Here is a 22,028-nt window from a genome sequence, read left to right as displayed (position 1 = left end):
CTCAGGATGTTGCTGGTCCTGAGCACCAAGGCATCAGGGAGCTTGGAATTTTATAAGAATTTCTAAAAAGATCAAATATAATCCAAACTGATGGGTTTTAAAACTCCTCTCTGTTGGCTATTGGGGTTTGGGTGGAATGAAATAAAATGAACCTAGTTCCTGATGGGCTTGATATTACAGTACAAACCTGCCCAAAGTACAGTGTCAGCATCAAGCACTCCCAGGTGTGCTCTGCCAATCAGTCGCCCAAAAGTTAACATCGACTCCACATGGATGCATTAGTGGGTGCTCTGCTGAGATTAGAGTTAATGCACATTAGACTAAAAGGAAAAAAAACTTCAAATACTGGAAATCGGCAATAAAAACAAAACATTGGAATTACACAGCAGGTCCATCAGCATCTGAAAATAGAAAAGGTTTCACCAGCTTTCCTTTTTCATTTCTGATGAAGGTGTTCCACCCTGAACATTAACCTATCTTTTCTCTTTTCAGATGCTGATGTACCTGTTGAGTATTTCCAGCATTTTCTGTTTCTATTTCGCGATATCTCAAATGTATTTGTAAAGATTTCCTCTGTTTGGTATTTCTAGTGAAAGCATAAACAGAAAAGAATAAATTTATAAATTTGTTTGTATAGAAATACTAAATGGGATTGGGGGTGGGGGGGGGGGGGGAAGAGAAGAAAACAATGGACACTTTACCCTCTATCTGCCCTGTCCTGACAATGGTGCCAAAACTGAAAGAAGTTTGAGCACTGACAAGTAACACTTCTGACCACGATAAGCAGAAAATTCACCCTCCCACCTTTATAAAAAGCAGGAATAAAAATTTGCATCAAGAAAATCCTAGTTGTAACTTCATGGCATCATCACAATGAAAATACCCATTCCTCCCACCAAGATGAATTAAAGTAGGACTGAGCAGTGGTTAGATCTCATTTGGAGTATTATGTTCACTCTTAGGAAGGATATACTTCCCTGGAGTGAGTCCAGTGATAACACACCAGGATTATCCCTGGGATGATGGGACTTGGCTATGATGAGAGACTGGGTAAACTTGGGATATTATTAAGAGACGAGGAGGTTGAAGGGTGTTGTAAATATTGAAAGAGCTAGATAGGAAATTAATGTTCCCTCTATTAGGGAAATCCAGAACAAGAGGACATAATCTTAAAATGAGTACCAAGCCAGTTTAAAATGAATCCAAGAAAATGTTTTCACACAAAGGGTTTTGAGAATGTGGAATGCACTGCTCTGGGAGACCAGTGATGCCTTATCAATTAAGGTGTTTAAAAGGAAGATAGATACTTTCTTGAAAAGTAAGGGTCTTAAGGAAGAAAGGATGTTGAATTGGATTAAAAAGAGTAAAAACAACCATGGCTAACAAAAAAGGTACAACTGACTCACTGTGCTGAATGACCTACTTCTGTTCCTATGATCCTAAACAGAAACAAAGCGGAGTACCACTGTCCAAGAATTAAGTTTTGATGTTAAGAAATACAGCAACCCAAATATAGTGAACTGCAAAGATGGCAGCAGAACTCAAATAGATGGGCACCAAGTCCTAAAGCAGGAGCAATCCAGACTTGATAAAGATATGCATGCCAGTCTGTTCAATTCATTTTATATCCCATTGTATCGGTAATGATGCATTTGCAGTGAAAGGGGGAAATTTGACACAACGAGAACTAGATCATACTGTAGAAACATACTGGAACTATTATATTACAGCACTGGCCCCAGATGAGCCCTGTCTTCAGAAGCAACAATATAATATAAAAAGGGTGGTATACGTGTCTCTAGAGGCAGAGAAAATCACATTCCCTATCAGCGGGCCACCATTTTACTTTAGTTCTCAGTCCACCCATACAGACAGCAATACAATCCTAACATTGCTGGCTTGTACAATGTTCCCCTGACATCAGTGCAAACCTGTAACCAAAATGGTAATATGATTTTGAGAAACTTCATAAACACTGCATATGTGTAGTTCCTGCAATGTTGCCACCGGTCTCCAAATCCATATCATACTGTAAACAATTGTAAACAATTTTACAACACCAAGTTATAGTCCAGCAATTTTATTTTAAATTCACAAGCTTTCGGAGGCTTCCTCCTTCCTCAGGTGAACGATGTCGAAATGAAATCCTCGAAATGAAATCACATTTATAATTCACAGAACAATGCGTGGTGATTACAGACAGTTTTTTCAACTGCCCGTTGCCAAGGCAATCAGTGTGCAGACAGACAGGTGTTACCTACAAGGTCTCAGAATATACAAATCACCAAAAAAAACAACAAACAAAAAAAAAACAGAGATAGAGAGGTAGAAACATAGAAAAGACAGCAACTGACCCATTATATTAAAAACAGATAACATTTGTTCGCTGGTGGGGTAACGTGTAGCATGACATGAACCCAAGATCCCGGTTGAGGCCGTCCTCATGGGTGTGGAACTTGGCTATCAATTTCTGCTCGACGATTTTGTGTTGTCGTGTGTCTCGAGGGCCGCCTTGGAGTACGCTTACCCGAAGGTCGGTGGATGAATGTCCATGACTGCTGAAGTGTTCCCCGACTGGGAGGGAACCCTCCTGTTTGGCGAACCCTCCTGATTGCCTTGGCAACGGGCAGTTGAAAAAACTGTCTGTAATCACCACGCATTGTTCTGTGAATTATAAATGCGATTTCATTTCGAGGATTTCATTTCGACATCGTTCACCTGAGGAAGGAGGAAGCCTCCGAAAGCTTGTGAATTTAAAATAAAATTGCTGGACTATAACTTGGTGTTGTAAAATTGTTTACAATTGTCAACCCCAGTCCACCACCGGCATCTCCACATCATACTGTAAACAGAGCACATCAGAATCCAGGAAACTGGATCATATTGTGTCCAGTGAAATATTAAAGTGACTTATTAAATGTCAGCTCAGCTCAGTTGGCAGCACTCTTACCTCTGAGTCAGAAGGTTGTGGCTCCAAGCCCATTTATGGACTTGAGCACATAATCTAGATTGACTTTTCAATATAGTGCTGAGAGAGAGCTGCATTGTTGAAGCTTCTGTCTTTCAGATAAGATATTAAACAAAGGTCCCTGCTCAAATGGTCCAATGGCACTATTGTTAGAGAAGTTGGGAGATGTCCCACTGTCATGGCCAACATTCCTCCCTCAATCGACATCATCAAAACAGATTATCTGGTCATTCATTCATTTGATATTTATGGCATTTTGCTGTGTTTAAATGTGTTTTTTTAAATTTGCTCTCTGGATGTGGCAAGGCTGCACTTTACTGCCCATCCCTATTTGCCTCAAGGTGATGATGGCAGTCCTTCTCCTTGAATCCTTGTGGCGATGAAGCTCTCACAATGGTATTAGGTATAGTATTCCAGGATTTTGCTCCAGCGATGATCAGGAATGGTGGTATACGTACACGTCATGATGGTGTGTGACTTGGAGGGGAGCTTGAAGGTGATGGTTTTCCCATGACTTTTGTGATCTTGTCCTTCTCCATGGTAGAGGCTGCATGCCTGGGAGGGGATGTTGAAGAAGACTTGGAGTTGCTGCAGCGCATCCTGTAGTTAGTACATACTTCAGCCACAGTGCGTCGGGTAGGAGTGGGTGGGTATTAAGAGGCAAGAATATCGATCAGGCGGACTACTCTCTCCTGGATGGTGTTGAGCTCTTTGAGTGTTGTTGCAGCTTTACCCGTCCAGGCACGTGGTGAGTATTTTATCACACTCCTGAATTGAGCCTTGTAGACTGTGAAGAGGCACTGAGGGGTCAGGAGGCGAGTCACTCATCTCAGAATACTCAGCCTTTATCCTGTTTTTGTAGATACAATGTTGAAATGGATAGTTCAGATAAGCTTATGATCAATGGAGCCCACCAAGATGTTGATGGTGAGGGATTTGAGATGATGGTGGCATTAAAGAATGGGGGCAGGGGGATGAGCCGTTCCTTGTTGGAGACGGTCATTGTCTAGTACTTATGTGATGCTTGTCAACCCAAGCCTGGATGTTGTCCAGCTCCTGCTTTAGATTGTCATGGGCTGCTCCATTATCAGAGAAGTTGAGAATAGAGCTAAACACTGTAAAACTGTCAATGCACAGCCCCACTGCTGACCTTTAATTGTCAGCCTTGGCTAAGTGGTAGCATTCTTGCCTCTGAAGGTTGTGGGTTCAAGCCCCACTCCAGGACTTGAGCACATAATCCAGGTTGATTCTTCAATACAGTACTGAGGGAGTGCTGCATTGTCAAAGGTGCCGTCTTTCGGATGAGACATTAAACTGAGCCCTCATCTGTCCTCTCATGCAAACATAAAAGATTCAATGGCACTATACAAATAAGAGCAGGGAGTTCTCCTAGAGTTCCAGCCAACACCGCCAACAAACACAGATTATTTGGTTATTTATCTCATTGCTGTTTGTGTTACCTTGCTGTGCGCAAATTGGCTGCCACATTTATCTATATCACAAAAGTGATTACACTTCCAAAAAAAAAGTACTTCATGACAGGTGCTCCATAAATGTAAGTTCCTTCTTTATGACAGAAGGAAGGTCATTGATGAAACAGCTGAAGAAAGTTAGAATGAGGACAGAATTCTTGCAGCAATGTCCTGGGACTGCAATGGTTGGCCTCCGATAACCATTTTCCTGTGTGCCAATTATGACTCCAACCACTGGAGAGTTTTCACAGTGACCCCCATGATCTCAGTTTTGCTAGGACTCCTCATGCCATACGTGCTGGAATGCTGCCTTGATATTGAGGGGAGCTAATCTTACCTCTCCTCTGATGTTCTGCACTTGCATCCACTTCTGGATCAAGGCTGTACTGAGATAAATAGCCACGTTGTTCTCATGGAATCTAAACTGAGCATCAGCGAGCAAGTTATTATTGCGCGTCACTTGATAGCTCTATTGATTACTTTTCCATCACTTTGGTGATGATTGAGAGGGTACCGATAAAGTAGGAACTGGCTGGATTAGATTTGTCCTGCTTTTTGCGAATAGGTCATACCTGGGCAATTTTCCATATTGTTAGGTAGCTACCAGTGCTATTGCTGCACTGGAAAAACCTGGCTAAGGGGCTAGCAAATACTAATGTGCAGATCTTCAGCATTGCACCTGGGATGTTGACTGGGCCCAAAGTCTTTGTTGTATTCAGTGTACTCAACCACTTCTTAATGTTATGTGGAGTGAATAGAATTGGCTGGATTTTGGCATCCAGGTTGGTGGGGAATTTGGGAGAATGCTGAGTAAAATTATCCATTTTGCATTTTTGGCTGAAGATGCTTGCAAACATTTCAGAGCTTTGTCTCTTGTACTCACATGCTGGGCTTCACCATGGTTGGGATAGGGATATTCATGGATCCTCCCCCTCCGTAAGTTGCCTGATTGTCTACCACCATTCTCAAATGCATGTGGTTGAGCTACAGAGCTTTGCTCTGATCTTTTGGTTGTATGACCAGATAGATCTGTCTAAAGCTTGCTGCATTTGATAATTAGCATGCAGGTGACCTTGTGTTGTAGCTTCACTAGGTTTGTATCTCATTCTGAGGTATGCTTAGTGCTGCTCCTAACAAGCCCTTGCCTACTCCCCTTTGAACCAGGGTTGGTCTTCCAGCTTAATGGAGATGGATGTGAGGGATTTGCTAGGCCATGAGGTTACTGATTGTGGTGGTATATAATTTTGCTGCTAATGACCCACAGTACCTCATGGATGCCCAATTTTGGGCTCATAGATCTGCCCTTAGTCTTTCTAACTTAGTATGGTGGTATTCTCACAATACACAATGGAGGGTACCCTCACTGTGAAGATGTGTCTGCAACAGGTAGTTGGTGAGGACAAGGTCAATTAATTTATTCCCTTGTGTTGGTTCTCTCACCACCTGACTCAGACATAGTCTGGAAGCTATGTCCTTGAACACTTGGCTAGCTTGATAAGTTGTGATTCTACCAAGCCACTCAGTGCTGGACATTCAAGGTCCCCCAACCAGAGAACATTTTTAGTCCTTGCTTCCCTCAGTGTTTCCTCCAAGTGGTGCTCAACATGGACAAGAACCAACTCCTCAGCTGAGCAGGGGAACAGTAGCTGGTAATCTGTAATCAGCAGGATCTTTCCTTGGCCTTGTTTGAGACCTGAAGCCATGATATCTCATGGGGTCCAAAATCAATGTTGAGGACTCCCAGGGTCACACGCACCCAACTGTATACAACTGTGCTCCCACCTCTGGTGGGTCGATCCTGCTGATGGGACAGAGTATGAGCAGAGGAAGAAGTTTCAGGCTGTGCCGTGACTGCCACATTTGCCTACACAACAGCGACTGCACTTCGAACATAATTCATTGAATGTAAAGCACTCTGACGTGCATCCTGAGGACCTTTCACACAGTGGAATGCTCCTATTGCTATTTTTCAGTTGCATTTAGGACATTAAACACCTTGGGGTGAAATTTATGACTTAAGCAATTTTAGAAAAAAGTAGATACAAGTACAAAGTAATACTCCAAAGACAGGAATTTCACCCCTATATATCCAACTATGCCGATGAAATCAAATAAAAATGCAGAAGAGAAATGAGGAAAGATTGCTGTGCTGGTCAGAGAGGGAAGACAGATATGTGGAACACATTGTTAGAAATGTGGCAAAGGTGTGAAAGGATTAAAGGATTACCTCAATGGGCAGGATTATGTTAATGGTTTAATGTGGCTATAGACCATTCTCATTTAAAAGAGGTGTGAAAAGGTTTAGGTATGTTGCATGTTAAATTTGAGTTTAGCTTTGATAACTGAAGTAGCTCATCCACGAGTTAAAAGAAAATCATAATATTTCAATGTTAAAAGAGCAGAATTCAAATGTTGCAACTTATGTTTGGCACTGATCGACTGGATGCTGAGATGTTCCTTGTGCTGAAGTTTCAGCACCAATGTATATAATTATGCACAAATTATTTCTGCATCATCTCAGCAGCACTCGAGATATGAACTGTAGATTCATATTCATTGTCTGTTTTTCTGCTAGTGATGCCATTTTTTTATGCTGCGCCAAAAGATTTAGCATCATATACTACAATATCTACATGGTTGGTATTTGTCCTCAAGACCCAGGGATGCTAGGTGAGGGAGGGATATAGGTAATGGATTAGCTGATATATGTACAAATTTCAACTTGCTAGATGCACTCTTGATTGGGAGAGGGGAACAAGGTATCACAAATATGAGCTTGAGTAAATTCCTTCTCTCTCAAAAATATAAATGTATATAATGCAACCAATTTAGTCAATGCAAAACCTGTGGAAATATTCTGAAGGAATTGAACCATTGATTCTCCACACAGCGAGTTTTCAATCTCAGCCATGCTGTTGGGAGGATACAGTTTAAACTGGAAGGTGCATCACCCATGCTGCTCTCATGCACCTCCCAGCAATCAGTTATAGACTGAGCTAGGCTAAAGCCTGAGAGCAGATTGGCTGCCTATTCTCTTGGTATTGCATAAAGAGATCGAATTGAAAATACAAAATAACAAAAAGGACAAACAAAAGAGCTGGAAGGAGTGACTAGGCAGAGGACGAGTACTGGGAAGTGAGACAGAACAATCTATTTGGAGTTGAAATCCATTGGCTAGGTGGATATTTTCTCTTTTTTACAATTAAATAATTAGTATCGCAATGGAGAGGAATTGTTTTGGGATTCTACTTAGATTTTTGGATGGTTGCAAGTGGGTAATAAGGCTATAGCTCACTTTGGGGATTCAGGTGACGTCATGACCCAGAGCAACAAGGTTTGATATGTTTGTTGATATCTGAAGCACAACATTAAATTACAGTGTTACCCTTGCATTCTACAGTCTTACAACCTTTCATTATACTATAGTCTCATTAAACTGGAAATAATGCGAACCGTAGTTAAAATTAGTGCTGGTTGAAATTAGCACTGATACCAAGTTGAAATCATGTTCTGCATTATTAGTATCAACTAGATTTGAAATGTATGAAATTCCTCTGTCCACTATTTTAACAAAGGCATTAACCCAGTTAAAATAAGTAGGGTTAACACATTTATTACTAATATCACACAGCACAATTTCAACAAATAAGTGTATCTACTGTGATGTCATCATTGCAGAATTAAATTGTTATATGATAAATTAATTTCTAAAGCAGAATTATAAGGAAGTTATTTATATACTATAATATATTCATTATATGACATTACAGCATTCAATGGTACAAGATGAGGTTTTGCTGTATATTGAAAACAGGACAACTTGAGAAGAAAGCTTCCCTTTTGGGTTTCCCTCTATATTTGGTGCCAGTGACCAATATCCGTGAATGGATGCGCTGCAAATACTTACAGTGATTTGACACCATACACAGTGAAGGCCTGTAAGACCCTGATAACATTTGATGGTTTTATGGCACTTGTCACATTTCTTTGGACAGTTTCCTTCCACCCAGAAGTGATGCATTACCTGTGGGAGGCATATGTGTCATTTGTTTAGAAAATGCACCAAGTATGTAATTTAAACCCAATGCAATTTACAGTAAAAGATAAATTAGAGGATAGCTCACAGTTGTATTCTTTTTTGACTTGACATAAGTACTGATGCAGGAGGGAGGGGCTCTGGATACACAGCGTTCATGAACTGTATACCTGCAGACTGCAGAATTAAAAACATAGGTCAGTGAACCTTTCCACCCCTGGGCAAAACCAGCAAAAGCAGAATGTTGTTATTAGGACTACAGGCACCTTCTCTTGCAAAATAAAAGCAGGTTATGCTGCAAATTCACACACAAATAGTCAGCATTTGAAAAGAGAAAATATCAGGTGTAGACCCTTCATCAACTGAGTTCAAAAAGGATCTATAGCCAAAATGCTGTGATTATTTTCTTTTTATAGATGACTGAATGGAGCTATCTGTTGACACTTCTGATTCTCAGTAGGGTAACTACACGGTCACTTTACTTTCTCTACAGATATATAGTCTGCTGACGCACTCATGTATAGTGCCTATCATTTAATAGCTGTGTGGACAAAGGCAAACACACAGATGCCTTAAATGTATTGCTCACTAGACCACCTGAGAAAATAGACAGATCAGACACACTAAGGATATAAATATAAAATAATTTATTTTTAGAAGGTACTTTAAAAGGTTCGACACTCTCCCAGCCAGCCTGATCGAGAACCCCGAGGTGGACATGGAGTCAACAGACTCATAATTGAACAAGAAGGTAGAAGAAAGGGCCACTTGACCCATTAAGGATATTTTTTTCTAAAAGACCGTGTACAACTTGCACTGTCATAGAATCTCACCCAGAGACAACATGAGATGGCACAAGTGTAGAACGGAAATGGCAAAGTGATCCACTTTTCGTGTAACCATTATTCTGAAGGACAGAGAATCTGAATCATCTGAATTGTGTGATATGCTATAAGCCTCATTTGGATTTAGAATCCATCTTAGATGAGGCAAATTGGATAAATTTGAAACAATCTGAAATTTTACCCAATTCAGATAAGAACATAAGAAAGAGGAGCAGGAGTAGGCCATACGGCCCCTCAAGCCTGCTCTGCCATTCTATAAGATCATGGCTGATCTTCAACTTCAACTCCACTTTCCCGCCCTGTCTCCATATCCCTTGATTCCCTTAGTGTCCAAATATCCATCGATCTCAATCTTGAGCATCCACAGCCCTCTGGGGTAGAGAATTCCAAAGATTCACAACCCTCTGGGTGAAGAAATTTTTCCTCACCTCGGTCCTAAATGGCCGACCCTTTATCTTGAAACTATTACGTCTAGTCATAGACTCTCCAGCCAGGGGAATCAGCCTCTCAGCATCCACCCTGTCAAGCCCTCTCAGAATCTTATCTGTCTCAACGAGATCACCTCTCATTCTTCTAAACTCCAGAGAATATAGACCCATTCTACTCAATCTTAGTTAAGTTAGCATGCAGGTACAGCAAGCAATTGGAAGGCAAAAGGCATGTTGGCCTTTATTGCAAGGGGTTTGGAATACAAGAGTAAGGAAGTCTTACTACAATTGCACAGGGCTTTGGTGAGACCTCACCTGGAGTACTGTGTAGAGTTTTGGTCTCCTTATCTAAGGAAGGATATACTTGCCTTGGAAACGGTGCAACAAAGATTCACTAGATTGATTCCTGCGAATGAGAAGGTCTCATCCCTCTTATCCCAGGAATCAATCTAGTGAACCTTTGGATTCTCTACTCTTCAGAATAACTTTCTGACATATAAGCTGTGACCTAAAGGAAAATTGTCTGAAATATAAAATGTGTCAGATTGTTATTTTACTTATTACAGACTGTGCTTTTTGACGCACAATATTGTCTACTCCTCCTAATTCAAAGTTGCTTAATTCAAATGATATGATAATTTATTGTTTAAGCAGTAAATTGCTACCTTAGTGTTATTTAAATTTTATGGATCAGGAGTCGACTGTAGATTTTTCAAACAGTAAACGTCACACAGTGACTGGGTCAGCTTAGGGCTGTAAATCCACTGACATGTAAACTAGGTAAAAAGTATTGTCTTCACTGAAGCAATGACCTAATATTTTTCTGGGTGGATAGAAAATTGGTTAGGGTTTTCAATTGTTATTCACTTGTTAAATGTTCACTTAAGTGGATTTGATCTTAAATGCTGTTAAAGAATGAAATTTCTCTCCACAAAAAAATGGAAAATGTCTTTCTCTCTGTAATTAACAACCTGCTAACAAAAATTGAATGTTTCAGAGTCCCTTGATGTCATTGAAGGATTATTAATTACAGAGAAAAGCAGGCATTCTCCCAGTTTGGGTTTGTTGAAATAAAGAATTTCACTCCGATTTAGTGCTCAACAGGATGTGCACCTGACTGGAACCTGTGGGGTAGGAATGCTGAGAAATAGAAACAGCTCTGAATTTCCTAAAGTCAATTGAAGCTTCAAGTAAATAACATCAAGTTCCTCTACTTTTAAACCTGAGGTTAATAGTTTACCCAGTACTCTTCAGGATGTCTATTTAAGGGTAGTATTGTCCTGGGATTTTCTAACATTGCAAGAAAAAACAGTTTCTTTTTATCAGTTCTAAGATGAGATTTCAGCTAGGCTTAATAAAATACCCTAGAATGCTACTTTATATACTGTTAGGACAGATGGAAAACATTTTTTATATATAATCCATCTTCTATGTTCCAATAATGGAACTTAATAAAGGTATGGGACATTTTTTTCACTCGGAGCTGAGTAGCCCACGCGTCCGCAGATATTCGCGTGGAGAACCCGGAAGCAAATTGATTGCGTTGCAATTTGCGATCGCAACTCAATTGAAAGTGAGTATTTGAACTTCCGGGTTTCTCATGTGCCAGGCGGCTAGATTGACAGGCTGGCTGCCTGCCGGCTGTGAAATGAGCTATAAATCAGGGAGGGGGGTGGGAAGGAGAGAAAGATCATCAGCACAGCAAAAAATTGGAGGTGCGGGGGTGGGGGGAGGTGGACGACATCAGGGATTGAGGGGGGGCGGGTGGGGGGCTCAGCCAGCACCAGACATCGGGGGGGGGGAGGGGGTGTCCAGCCAGCATCGGACATCAGGGGAGTCAGCCAGCATCGGGGATCAGGGTGGGGTCAGTCAGCATCGGAGATCGGGATGGGGGTGGTCAGCCAGCATCGGAGATCGAGGGGGTCCAGCATTGGATCAAGGGGGGGGTGCTGGCCGATTGCGGGGTTCTTCTCGGCCAGGTGAGCTTGTTGGGCCTGGATGAAGCACTCCTGGTTTTCCAGGCCCACAAGCAGTGCAATAAAGGCTCTCACCTCATGGATCCAGCCCTTCATGCCTGCTTTCACCTGACGTGAATCAGAAGCAATGGGAAACCCAAACAGGTAAGGTTAAATTCTTTGAAGTTTTCCAAAACGCAAAATATTAAGTGCCTCAAGTTTCTCAATGAGGTACACTAGCCCTTTAAGTATCGGCCCGTCGGCTTTAAGTGGGGGCTGGTCTTCCTGGTGTTTGCTGTGCACACGCAGACAAACCTGCCTGGGTTAAACCCAGAAGTGAGCATGTTGGAGCCGGGATGTGGTCCAGCTCCAAATATCTACCATTTTGACTGCCCAACCATTCTTGGGGGCTAAAATTACCCCCAATGCTTGTACTGCATATCTGAAATGGGTTTGACAGTTCATTTTCCACTTTATCATAATACTCACAGGAACAGCAGAGGCCTTGCTTGCCAAGACCAATCAGCATGTTCAAGCAGAGATTGCAGTAGGCAGGTTTGTTAAAGTGCTTCAGTCTCCACACGTGTTGTCCATCATCCTTCACATTCTACAAAGGAGAACAAATCAACAGTCCCGGTTAGAGTATTTTATGGGATCTGGCACCTTCAATGAAAGAAAGTATGTACATTTATATAACACCTTACCAAATCTCACAGCACCTCAGAAATTACTTTTGCAGTGTAATTACTGTCATCATGTAGACAAATGAAATGGACAATTTATGCACAGCAAGTTTCCACAGCAATGAGATAAATGACCAGTTAATCTGGACATTTATCTTACAAGCACACACTCCTCTTTTTTGAATAGTGCCATGGAGTCTTTAACATCCACCTGAACAGATGAATGGGGCCTCGATTTTAACATCCTATTCTGATGGACAGCACCTCTAACAATTCAGCACCCCCTTAATCCTGCACTAACGCGTCAACCTAAATAATATGGTTAAATCCTGGAATGGGATTTAAATCCACAGCTGTCTGATTCAAAAGCAAGAGTGCTATCAACTGAACTAAACTAACATCTTCTGTTATTGTGCAAATAATGTTACTATTAGGGAGGATATAGATAGGTGGGGGTGCCATTAAAGGTGGTAATACAGGGATTTAGGTGAGATCAGCTGCAAGAGCAAAGCACAAACTATTTATAACCATCATCTGACCCAAAAATTAGATCACTCCCTGGTACCTATAATTTTTCTTTAGTTTTTGCCTATGGAGATTTCCTCCCTCAAAGATATTTTCTCCCCATCCTCTTGCCATGGTCTCCCCTCTGTCACACAATATCCCTAGCCAAGACTGCTGGGAGGAAATACGTTTCCTGGTCTTCATTAACAAGCACCAAGAACAATCTGGAAATACTCTGCATCATTTTTTTCTGGGGGGGGGGGGGTGGGGGGAAGGGTAATTGTCTCTGGCCTCTGCTTGGTACATGCTCAGGATGGAATGACTGGGATCGTGAACTTGATTATTTCTAAATTATATTGTTTCCATTTTACATGAGTGGGATTTATTTTGACTTCGCTCAGGAGCAGGAGCAGTTGTTGGTGTAGACAGTGCAGTCAGCACACTTAATGTTCATAATATATCCCAATGTTTGAGCAAGATGCTAAATGATTATGACAACACCATTGCAGGTTTGATTTAAAATATACTTTCTCTGAGGTAGCCCTCCTATAGTATCAGAGTTCAAATTTAAGGAAGTATTATGCGGTGATTAAGATGGACTACCAGCACCCTAAGACTATGCCATTTAAAACCTACCTTCCTGTTAACTGGTAACAACCTACTGAAAAGTATCCAGGAAAAGTAGCACCATTTTTCAATATACAGATATACAGGCTATCAAGGGAGTCAAAATTCATAATAGATAAATGAAGGATTGAAAAGGTCCTAAGCTAAATAGCTAATGTTTGGCTTAAAGAACCTTGAATTTTCATTTTTTAGGTTCAAGAAATTCATTTGTGAGATATTACAGGGCAAGGTGAACAAAGCAAGATGCAAATCTTTCCCTCACCCCAACACACACACAGCCACCTATGCACCTTGCAAAATATTTTGCAAAATTAGGTGCTGAACTCATTGAATACATATTTTAAAAGGGAGGAATTGTAAGATAAATTATATTTTTTATGAAAAAGAGTTATAATGCAGAACAGCAATTTCATACACAAATGCATAATTTGAGGATTTTTAAAAATGGGCAAAGTTTGGATATATTTAGGTCTTGAAATTACATTTTGGGATGTTACTGCATGAATGTTTCTCACATTCATGTGAAATATTTGCTATTTTAACAGAGACATTAATCGCTTTAGACTGATTAACACCTCTGTTAAAATAGCAGGCAAGGGAATTTCAGACAAACATACTGGCCTCGATATTAACTCCCACACAATGGGCGGGAGAGGGTTGGGGAAGGGGTTAAATATGAGGAACGCATCCCCAACACGCCGCGTACATGCCCGCCACCTTTTACATCAGGGTGTCCGAGTATCCCGCAGTGAAGAGGTGGGACACTTAATTAACATATTTAAATCGGGCTCCCACAGTGCAATTGGGAGCCCAATTGAAAATTGACTGTTGCTGCACGGGTTTCCAAGAGGTCGGGAAACTTGGCAGTGAAACGGTGGCGGGAACTGTCAGCTCCATAAGGTAAGTCCCATTTTCAGCGCTCCTTGTGGGCCAGGGGGAGCAGGAGTGCTCCCCAGGCCTCTCAAGGAAGCCTTCAGCCTTCCCCAGCACTGAACACCAGCCTTCCGTGCCCCTGCCCCACTGCCGCCGCCTAGCCCTCCCGATTGCCAATCTCTCACCCCCCTCCCGATCGCAGCCTCTCTCCCATCTCCCGATTGAGGCCTCTCTCTTCCTCCCTCCCAATCGCGGTCTCTCTCTCCCCCGTCCTGATTGCCGGGGACCATCCCCAAGAGTCCCCGGCTGCAGCCTGTTGCTGCTGGTGTTCCCTCCCGGCCACCAGCCAGGCAGTCCATTTGGCCAGCTGCCAGTTGGGAAAAGGAACAAAAAAATGTTAAGGAGGTCCTGCCGTTTTTGGCCTCCCCCGCACCCAAACGCCTCTCCAGAAATATCGGGACCCTAAGGTGTTCTACCACCAAAATCCTACAGTATGCCAGCATAAAGGTTAGTTCAAGCAAAATTATCTACAAATTTAATAATTGAAGTGAAAACTTGTTTTAATTCCAGGGAATTAAATTTATAATGAAATTATGTTTCTCCATAATTAATGACTGGCTAACAAAATCATGGTCCTGATTTTGATCTCTCTATTGTCCTGTTTTCAGCAGAAATGGTGCGGTAGAGACAACCAAATGACAAAAGTGAACTTACTGTCGAGTTTCTGCTTGAGGCCCGCCCAATGGCTCTATTGGGAGGGTCTCGATTTAGGGGCCCAACACTCCTGCTGGAAACAGGCGGGAGCTTCATTATTCAATAATATCATTAGGACCCCAATACCCTATCGGTGCAGTTAAATTTGCCTGCTGAGGGCTGGACCCCCCTCTCCCCCCCCACCAACCACCTCCCCCCCCCACCAACCACCTCCCCACCTCCCCCCCTCCCCCCCCCCCACCAACCACCTCCCCCCCCCCTCACCAACCACCTCCCCCCCCGGACCAACCACCTCCCTCCCCCCACCAACCACCTCTCCCCTCCCCTCCCCTCCCCCCACCAACCACCTCTCCCCTCCCCTCCCCCCACCAACCACCTCTCCCCTCCCCTCCCCCCACCAACCACCTCCCCCCCTCCCACCAACCACCTCCCCTCTCCTCCCCTCCCCCCTCCCCCCCACCAACCACCTCAAAAAACTGAGAAGTGACCAGAAGGATCCCCTTAAAGGGATTGCTGGAAGCAGCTCTGGGAACAATAAAGAAAAACTTATTAGACACTTTCTGGGCAGCAGGATGAGCGTAATTGTTCTCTTTGCACCCCGCCCCCTCTCCCCCCTCTCTCTCTCTTCCCCCCCCCCCCTACCCCTGCTGCTCTGTGGATGGTTCACCGGAACGCACTGGCAGGTCATCAGGTGAATGTGAATGTGGATCGACCAACAAAACGCCACTGCAATCACTCCACCCACCGCCAACGGTGGAAATCGACTGCCAAATGTTTCAAAACCATACGTTCTCACAATTTCATTAGGTTATTAATTGCAGTCAAAATAGGCATTCTCACATTTTGAATTAAAAGAGGAATTTAGGGTCCTGGGCATTTCATTACATTGAATTACTGACCAAGAAGAGAAATCCACCATATTGCAAAGATTCAAATCCTAACTAAAGCCTAGATGCAAACTGTTTCAATCAGGCTATCCAAGCTTGGTTGTATTCCAATTTTCAGTCAAGCATTTTACTCCCTCCAGTATTCATATATCATGTATTTTGGAATAGAATTGCACAGAACACTAATAAACAGGAGCATTGGGTATCTGTTGATTTTTCCAATCCCTCACTTTCATGCCTTCTGCTTTCTCTCTCCCTTATACTCAGTTGTTTGCATTGGTTAATCATCTTCCACCTGTGAGAACAGGCACACAAGCGTCAACACCTCTCACAGCTTCCAATGCTCATGTTGCTTATTATTTTTGATGGCAGAAGGCAACATGGATACAACTGTTGGTATTTCCCTTGGGTGGGACACAGACCTGAGGACTTAGAGATTAAATCTGGTTGGTTAAATCCCAATTAGTTTGATTAAATCATCATACATAATGACATCTGCTAATAAATATTCCCCAAAGCCTTTCCACCATCTACAAGGCACAAGTCAGGAGTGTGATGGAATACTCTCCACTTGCCTGGATGAGTGCAGCTCCACAATACTCAACAAGCTCAACACCATCCAGGACAAAGCAGCCCGCTTGATTGGCACCCCATCCACCACCCTAAACATTCACTCCCTTCACCACCGGCACGCTGTAGCTGCAGTATGTACCATCCACAGGATGCACTGCAGCAACTCGCCAAGGCTTCTTTGACAGCACCTCCCAAACTCACGACCTCTACCACCTAGAAGGACAAGGGCAGCAGGTACATGGGAACAACCCCACCTGCACGTTCCCCTCCAAGTCACACACCATCCCGACTTCATTGCCGCTGGGTCAAAATCCTGGAACTCCCTACCTAACAGCACTGTGGGAGAACCTTCACCACACGGACTGCAGCAGTTCAAGAAGGCGGATCACCACCGCCTTCTCAAGGGCAATTAGGGATGGGCAACAAATGTTGGCCTTGCCAGCGACGCCCACATCCCATGAACGAATGAAAAAAATGACAAATGTGCTCTATCAGGATCCAGGTATTCATTATAACATTTTAATTTGGAATTCACGTAAACACAAAATTTTAGAACACCAAACTAATTCTTGTTCATTGCTGTATCATTTGCCAACTTTTATGTAAGAATGGAACATCATTTTTCCCATGCTAAAGCGCATCAGGTAACTGTAACTTAATCTGAATTTACTATGCAAACTAGCGATGAGAGCTAAACTGAAGTGACCTAAACTGGGGTGACGTACTACTCTCATCCTGGGATAGCTTTCCCTCTGATTAAAGTACGATTACCTTAGTGTTGTGATTCTGGATGCAACTGCTAACAATTGGGAGAGGCAGTTGCTAAGTGAGATTTCCTGTTTTTTTCAAATATGTTTCAAATACCTTTTTGGTATTACCGTCCATTGCGTATAGCAGGTAAACCGGGTTAACATCAACGCACCCGTTATAAGAGATGGGAATTCTTTTTAAAACTAAGTTGCTTGTCCAGTCTTTGCTCAGTCAGTAATGCTATTGTCTCTGAGTGAGGAGATTATGTGTTCAAGCTCCAATATGGATTTGAGCACATGATCTAGTGCAGTACTGAGGGAGGTGCTGTCTTTCAGGTCAGATGTTAAACCTAGGCTTACTCAGGTGGATATTAAAGGCACTATTCAAAAAAAGAAGGGAATTCTCCCAGTGTTTTGGCCAACATTCATCCTTCAACCAACAGTGCCAAGAACAAATTATCTGGTCATCATTTGTTGTTTGTGGAACATGGCTATGCACAAATTGGCTGCTGTGTTTACCTATCTAACAATGGGTAACTGTATTCAAAAGTAATCCATTGGTTGTAAAGTGCTTTGGGACATCCTGAGGATGTAATAAGGAGTCGTATCAATGCAAATTCTGTAAGAAGTTCAGCTGATGACATCCAAAAGCCCAATTTTGGTTCATATTTTAAGGCTAAAAGTTCAATTGGAAAATGTCACGCACCAAATTGTTGTAACCATGAACTACAAAATAAGAGCACCCTGCTAGTTTTCATACGTTTCTGTTCTTACATAGAATTACATAGAATGTATAGCACAGAAACGGGCCATTCAGCCCAACAGGTCCACACCGGTGTTTATGATCGACATGAGCCTCCTCCCTCCCTAATTCATCTAACCCTATCAGCACAGCCTTCGATTACATTCTCCCTCATGTGCTTATCTAGCTTCCCCTCAACTGCATCTATGCTAGTCACCTCAACTACTCCTTGTGATAGCGAGTTCCACATTCTAATCACTTTCCGGGTCAAGAAGTTTCTCCAGAATTACCTATTGAATTTATTAGTGACTATCTTATATTTATGGCCCCTCGTTCTGGTCTCACCCGCAAGTGGAAACATCATTTCTACGTCTACCCTTTCATTTTCAAACTCTTTCATAACCTTAAAGACCTCTATCAGGTCACTCCTTAGTCTTCTCTTTGCTAGAGAAAAGAGCCCCAGCCTGCTCAATCTTTCCTGATAGGTATAACCTCTCAATTCTGGTAACATCCTAATGAATCTTTTTTTGTACCTTCTCCAGTGCCTCTATATCCTTTTTATAATATGGAGGTCAGAACTGTTCACAGTACTCCAAGTGTGGTCTAACCAAAGTTCTATACAACTTTAACATAAAACCTCTCTGCTTTTCAATTCAATCCCTCTAGAAGTGAACCCTAGTGCTTTGTTTGCTTTTTTAAAAAATGGTCTTAACATGCATCGCTACTTTAAGTGATTTGTGTATCTGTACCTCCAGATCCCTCTGCTCCTCTACCCCATTTAGACTCTTATTATCCGAGGAGTATGTGCCTCCTTATTCTTCCTATCAAAATGTAATACCTCACATTATCTATATTGAAATTCATTTGCCAATTACACGCCCATTCTGCAAGTTTATTAATGTCATTCTGTATTTTATCGCAATCCTCCTCAGTATTAACTATACCCCCAATTTGGTGTCGTCCGCAAATTTTGAAATTGTACTTCCGATTCCTGAATCCAAATCATTTATGTAAATGGTGAACAACAGTGGTCCCAGCACCGATCCTTTTGCGAGTCTGAGTAACTATCCTTAATCCCTACTCTCTGTTTTCTGTTTTGTAGCCAGCTTGCTATCCATTCTGTTACTTGTCCCCTGACCTTAGTCATGAGTCTACTATGTGGTACCTTATTGAAGGCCTTTTGAAAATCCAAATATATTACATCTACTCCATTACCCTTGTCTATTCTTTCTGTTACTTCTTCAAAGAATTTAGTAAGGTTAGTCAAGCATGACCTTCCCTTTTGAAATCCGTGCTGACTATTCTTTATTGTATTTTCAGTTTCTAGATGTTTTTCTATTACATCTTTAAGTGAGGATTCCATTATTTTTCCTGCCACCGACGTTAAGCTAATTTGTCGACAGTTCCCTGGACTGGTTGTATTTTCCTTTTTAAATGTAGGAATCACATAAGCTGTCCACCAGTCCTCTGGCACTATTGTCCTGTCACATGGCCCAATTTATAAACAATTTCAATATATAGAGGAAACTTGTACTCTGGAGGGACAAAAATATTTAATTGCTGTGCAAGAAAAAAATTCATAACCTACTGTACTGCAGGAAGTCAATGGAAGGGGAGTGCTCTGTTGTTGTCCATCTGTCTGCATACACAAACTCATCTGAAGACCTTTTAAATGCTTCGTCACTTTTGCTTTTGAACTAAACATGATAAGTGACCTCCTTTAATCACACAGTTAGTCTATTTTCATATGACAGGGCCACATATTTGTAAACACTTCATCTGTGAAGACTAATTTGTACCACAATACCTACAAGTGTTTCATTGCTCCTCGGATGGCTGAGCTGCTTATAGCAGTGATTAGCTGAACCATACAGATGCATGAGTCAGCTGACTTCAGCCAGCCAGCGACAGGTGTGCAACAATTTGCTTCCACACCCATGGATTTGAGAAAGGCAAATCATTCAGGGTAACACTCAACAGTGTGTGGACATTGAGTGAGAATAGAAACAGATTTGGCTGTGATGGCCTCCACGATTGTATGGGCTGCTGACCATCAATTCTAGGCAAACCCAACAATAATGGCTACTTGAATGAGATACTGGAGGATGACAGTACCTGTGGAGGAGGGGAGAAAATGATGGAAAAAAAATACTTCATTAGGTTTCCTCAAAGCCTGAACACTAAACTACATTTATAAGACACATGATGTAAATCTAGCTGCTGGACAAATCTGGTGGAAACCTGCAGTATAACCTGTTGGTGCTGGGCAAAGGATCAGAGATGCTGTTGGCTGCCGGTTGAAGAGACCAAATAGTCCTAATTAAGGCTTGGAAACCCTGTGAAAGTGGTGTATTAGGCTGATACTCAAGGCATCTACTAAAAGAGTGGTAGCTGCCACTCTAGAAACCACTGATGTTCTTTATATCTCCTCCTGGCACTTTGTTGCCACATAGAAAAATAGGAGCAGGAGTAGGCCATTCGGCCCTTCGAGCCTGCTCCGCCATTCAATATGATCATGGCTGATCCTCTATCTCAATATATTTCCTAGATTGCCAAACTCCCCAGGGTGTTCTAAATGGCTTGACAAACTTCTTGCATTGTCTTGCAGATGCGTGTATTAGACTCCTCCCACTTATTCATGATCTTCACCATACATGTGAAAACCATCTCCACTGCCTTTATTTGAGATCAATACTCCCTAGTTATTGCTGTTTTAAAGACCGAGCCTCTGAGCGAATGGTAGCACCAGGTACATCTCCATCCATCTCCCCTAACAGAGAGGCCTCCAGACCTGTCAGTGCATGCAACATAAATGCTTTGGACACTGAACTTCAGGCCATGGGGTGCATTTGGTGAGAATGAAGGTAGCCGGCTTCCAAGAATTTCAGGGTGTTACCTCTCAGCGCCTGCAGGATCTAACAGATATCATCAGGTCTGCCATCCTGCTGATCAGTGGACACTTAGGTCCAAGACCCAGCACAAATTCGGTTGCTGGAGTTCCCTTCCTGATGCCATTGTCCTTCTTCACAGCTCATGTGCCCATGGCTAAATACACCAACCCTAACATTACTGTGTCCTTTCCAAGATGTTCTGCATACTTCCCATTACATACCAAATCCTAGCTGCCCATCTCACATGAGCATGATTACAAATGGACACCATGCGTGCCTGAACATCAGGAAATGATGGGTGTAGGATGTCAGGCATGTAGGATGTCCAACCCCCAGATTAGTGTGCATAGAAGCTCTCAGCTATACGAGGCAGGTGCTTTTTATGCCAGTGTTCCTCATCACTAGAGACTGCACATGATGCAAGTGTGTAAAGATCTGGTATAACAGATGTACTCCCATTTTTCTAATTTGGTTTGCCCAATTTCACAAGTGCAAATCAAGCAATTCTGATCAGAAACTATCCCATCAAGTTTTCTGTAGGACGTGGAATGGGAATTTAATGTTTCTTAACAACTAGAATAGTGGAAAGAAAAGTTAAGCTGAAATGGGAAGAAATACTTTACATTGAACATGCTTGCTGCACAGAAATAGTTCCCTTTGAATAATGCTATTTCCAAGAGTGGGAGGGAAAATATTCCCTCCAGGACACTAGCTAAAGCAACTATTCCATTCATCAGCAGTTGTAGAAAATACACTCTCCTTGCCAGGGAGTTAGTTAAAGTGATCATTCTTCTAATCAGAACAGGAGGAAAAACACCATTCTACGTGAGGAGCCAATGAAGGTAATCGATGCAACCCTTTCATCACAACAAGGAAAAATAAATATTGCTTGATCTAGGCAGTCTTAAGGCAGGGAGGAGACAACAAATTAAGTCCCACCAATAGAGAAATGAAATACAGGCTGCAAATGGCCTAGTTATTCTCAGGACTCCTTGATTTTGATTTGGATATTATATCCTATTTAAACACATTTGTTGTTTTATATCACAGTAACTTTTTAAATGTTATTTCAATATTAAAT

The 22,028-nt window shown here is 42.2% G+C and overlaps 1 protein-coding gene across 1 annotated transcript in view; it reads right to left on the bottom strand.

Moving 5' to 3' along the window:
* The window catches only part of dgkb (diacylglycerol kinase, beta), a 635,142-nt gene that overhangs the window by 408,988 nt on the left and 204,126 nt on the right, over positions 1 to 22,028 (bottom strand). The window contains exons 9-11 of the mRNA XM_067998463.1: positions 12,194 to 12,311; positions 8,565 to 8,653; positions 8,348 to 8,464 (exon numbers count right to left, since the gene is read on the bottom strand). Coding sequence (XP_067854564.1) covers positions 8,348 to 8,464; positions 8,565 to 8,653; positions 12,194 to 12,311 — 324 coding nt within the window. The remainder of the gene's footprint in view (positions 1 to 8,347; positions 8,465 to 8,564; positions 8,654 to 12,193; positions 12,312 to 22,028) is intronic.

The sequence above is a fragment of the Heptranchias perlo genome, chromosome 2 (genome assembly GCF_035084215.1).
Source record: "Heptranchias perlo isolate sHepPer1 chromosome 2, sHepPer1.hap1, whole genome shotgun sequence".
Lineage (NCBI taxonomy): Eukaryota > Metazoa > Chordata > Chondrichthyes > Hexanchiformes > Hexanchidae > Heptranchias > Heptranchias perlo.
The sequence above is the reverse complement of the archived record's forward strand: the minus strand, read 5'-3'. Positions and strand labels throughout refer to the sequence as shown.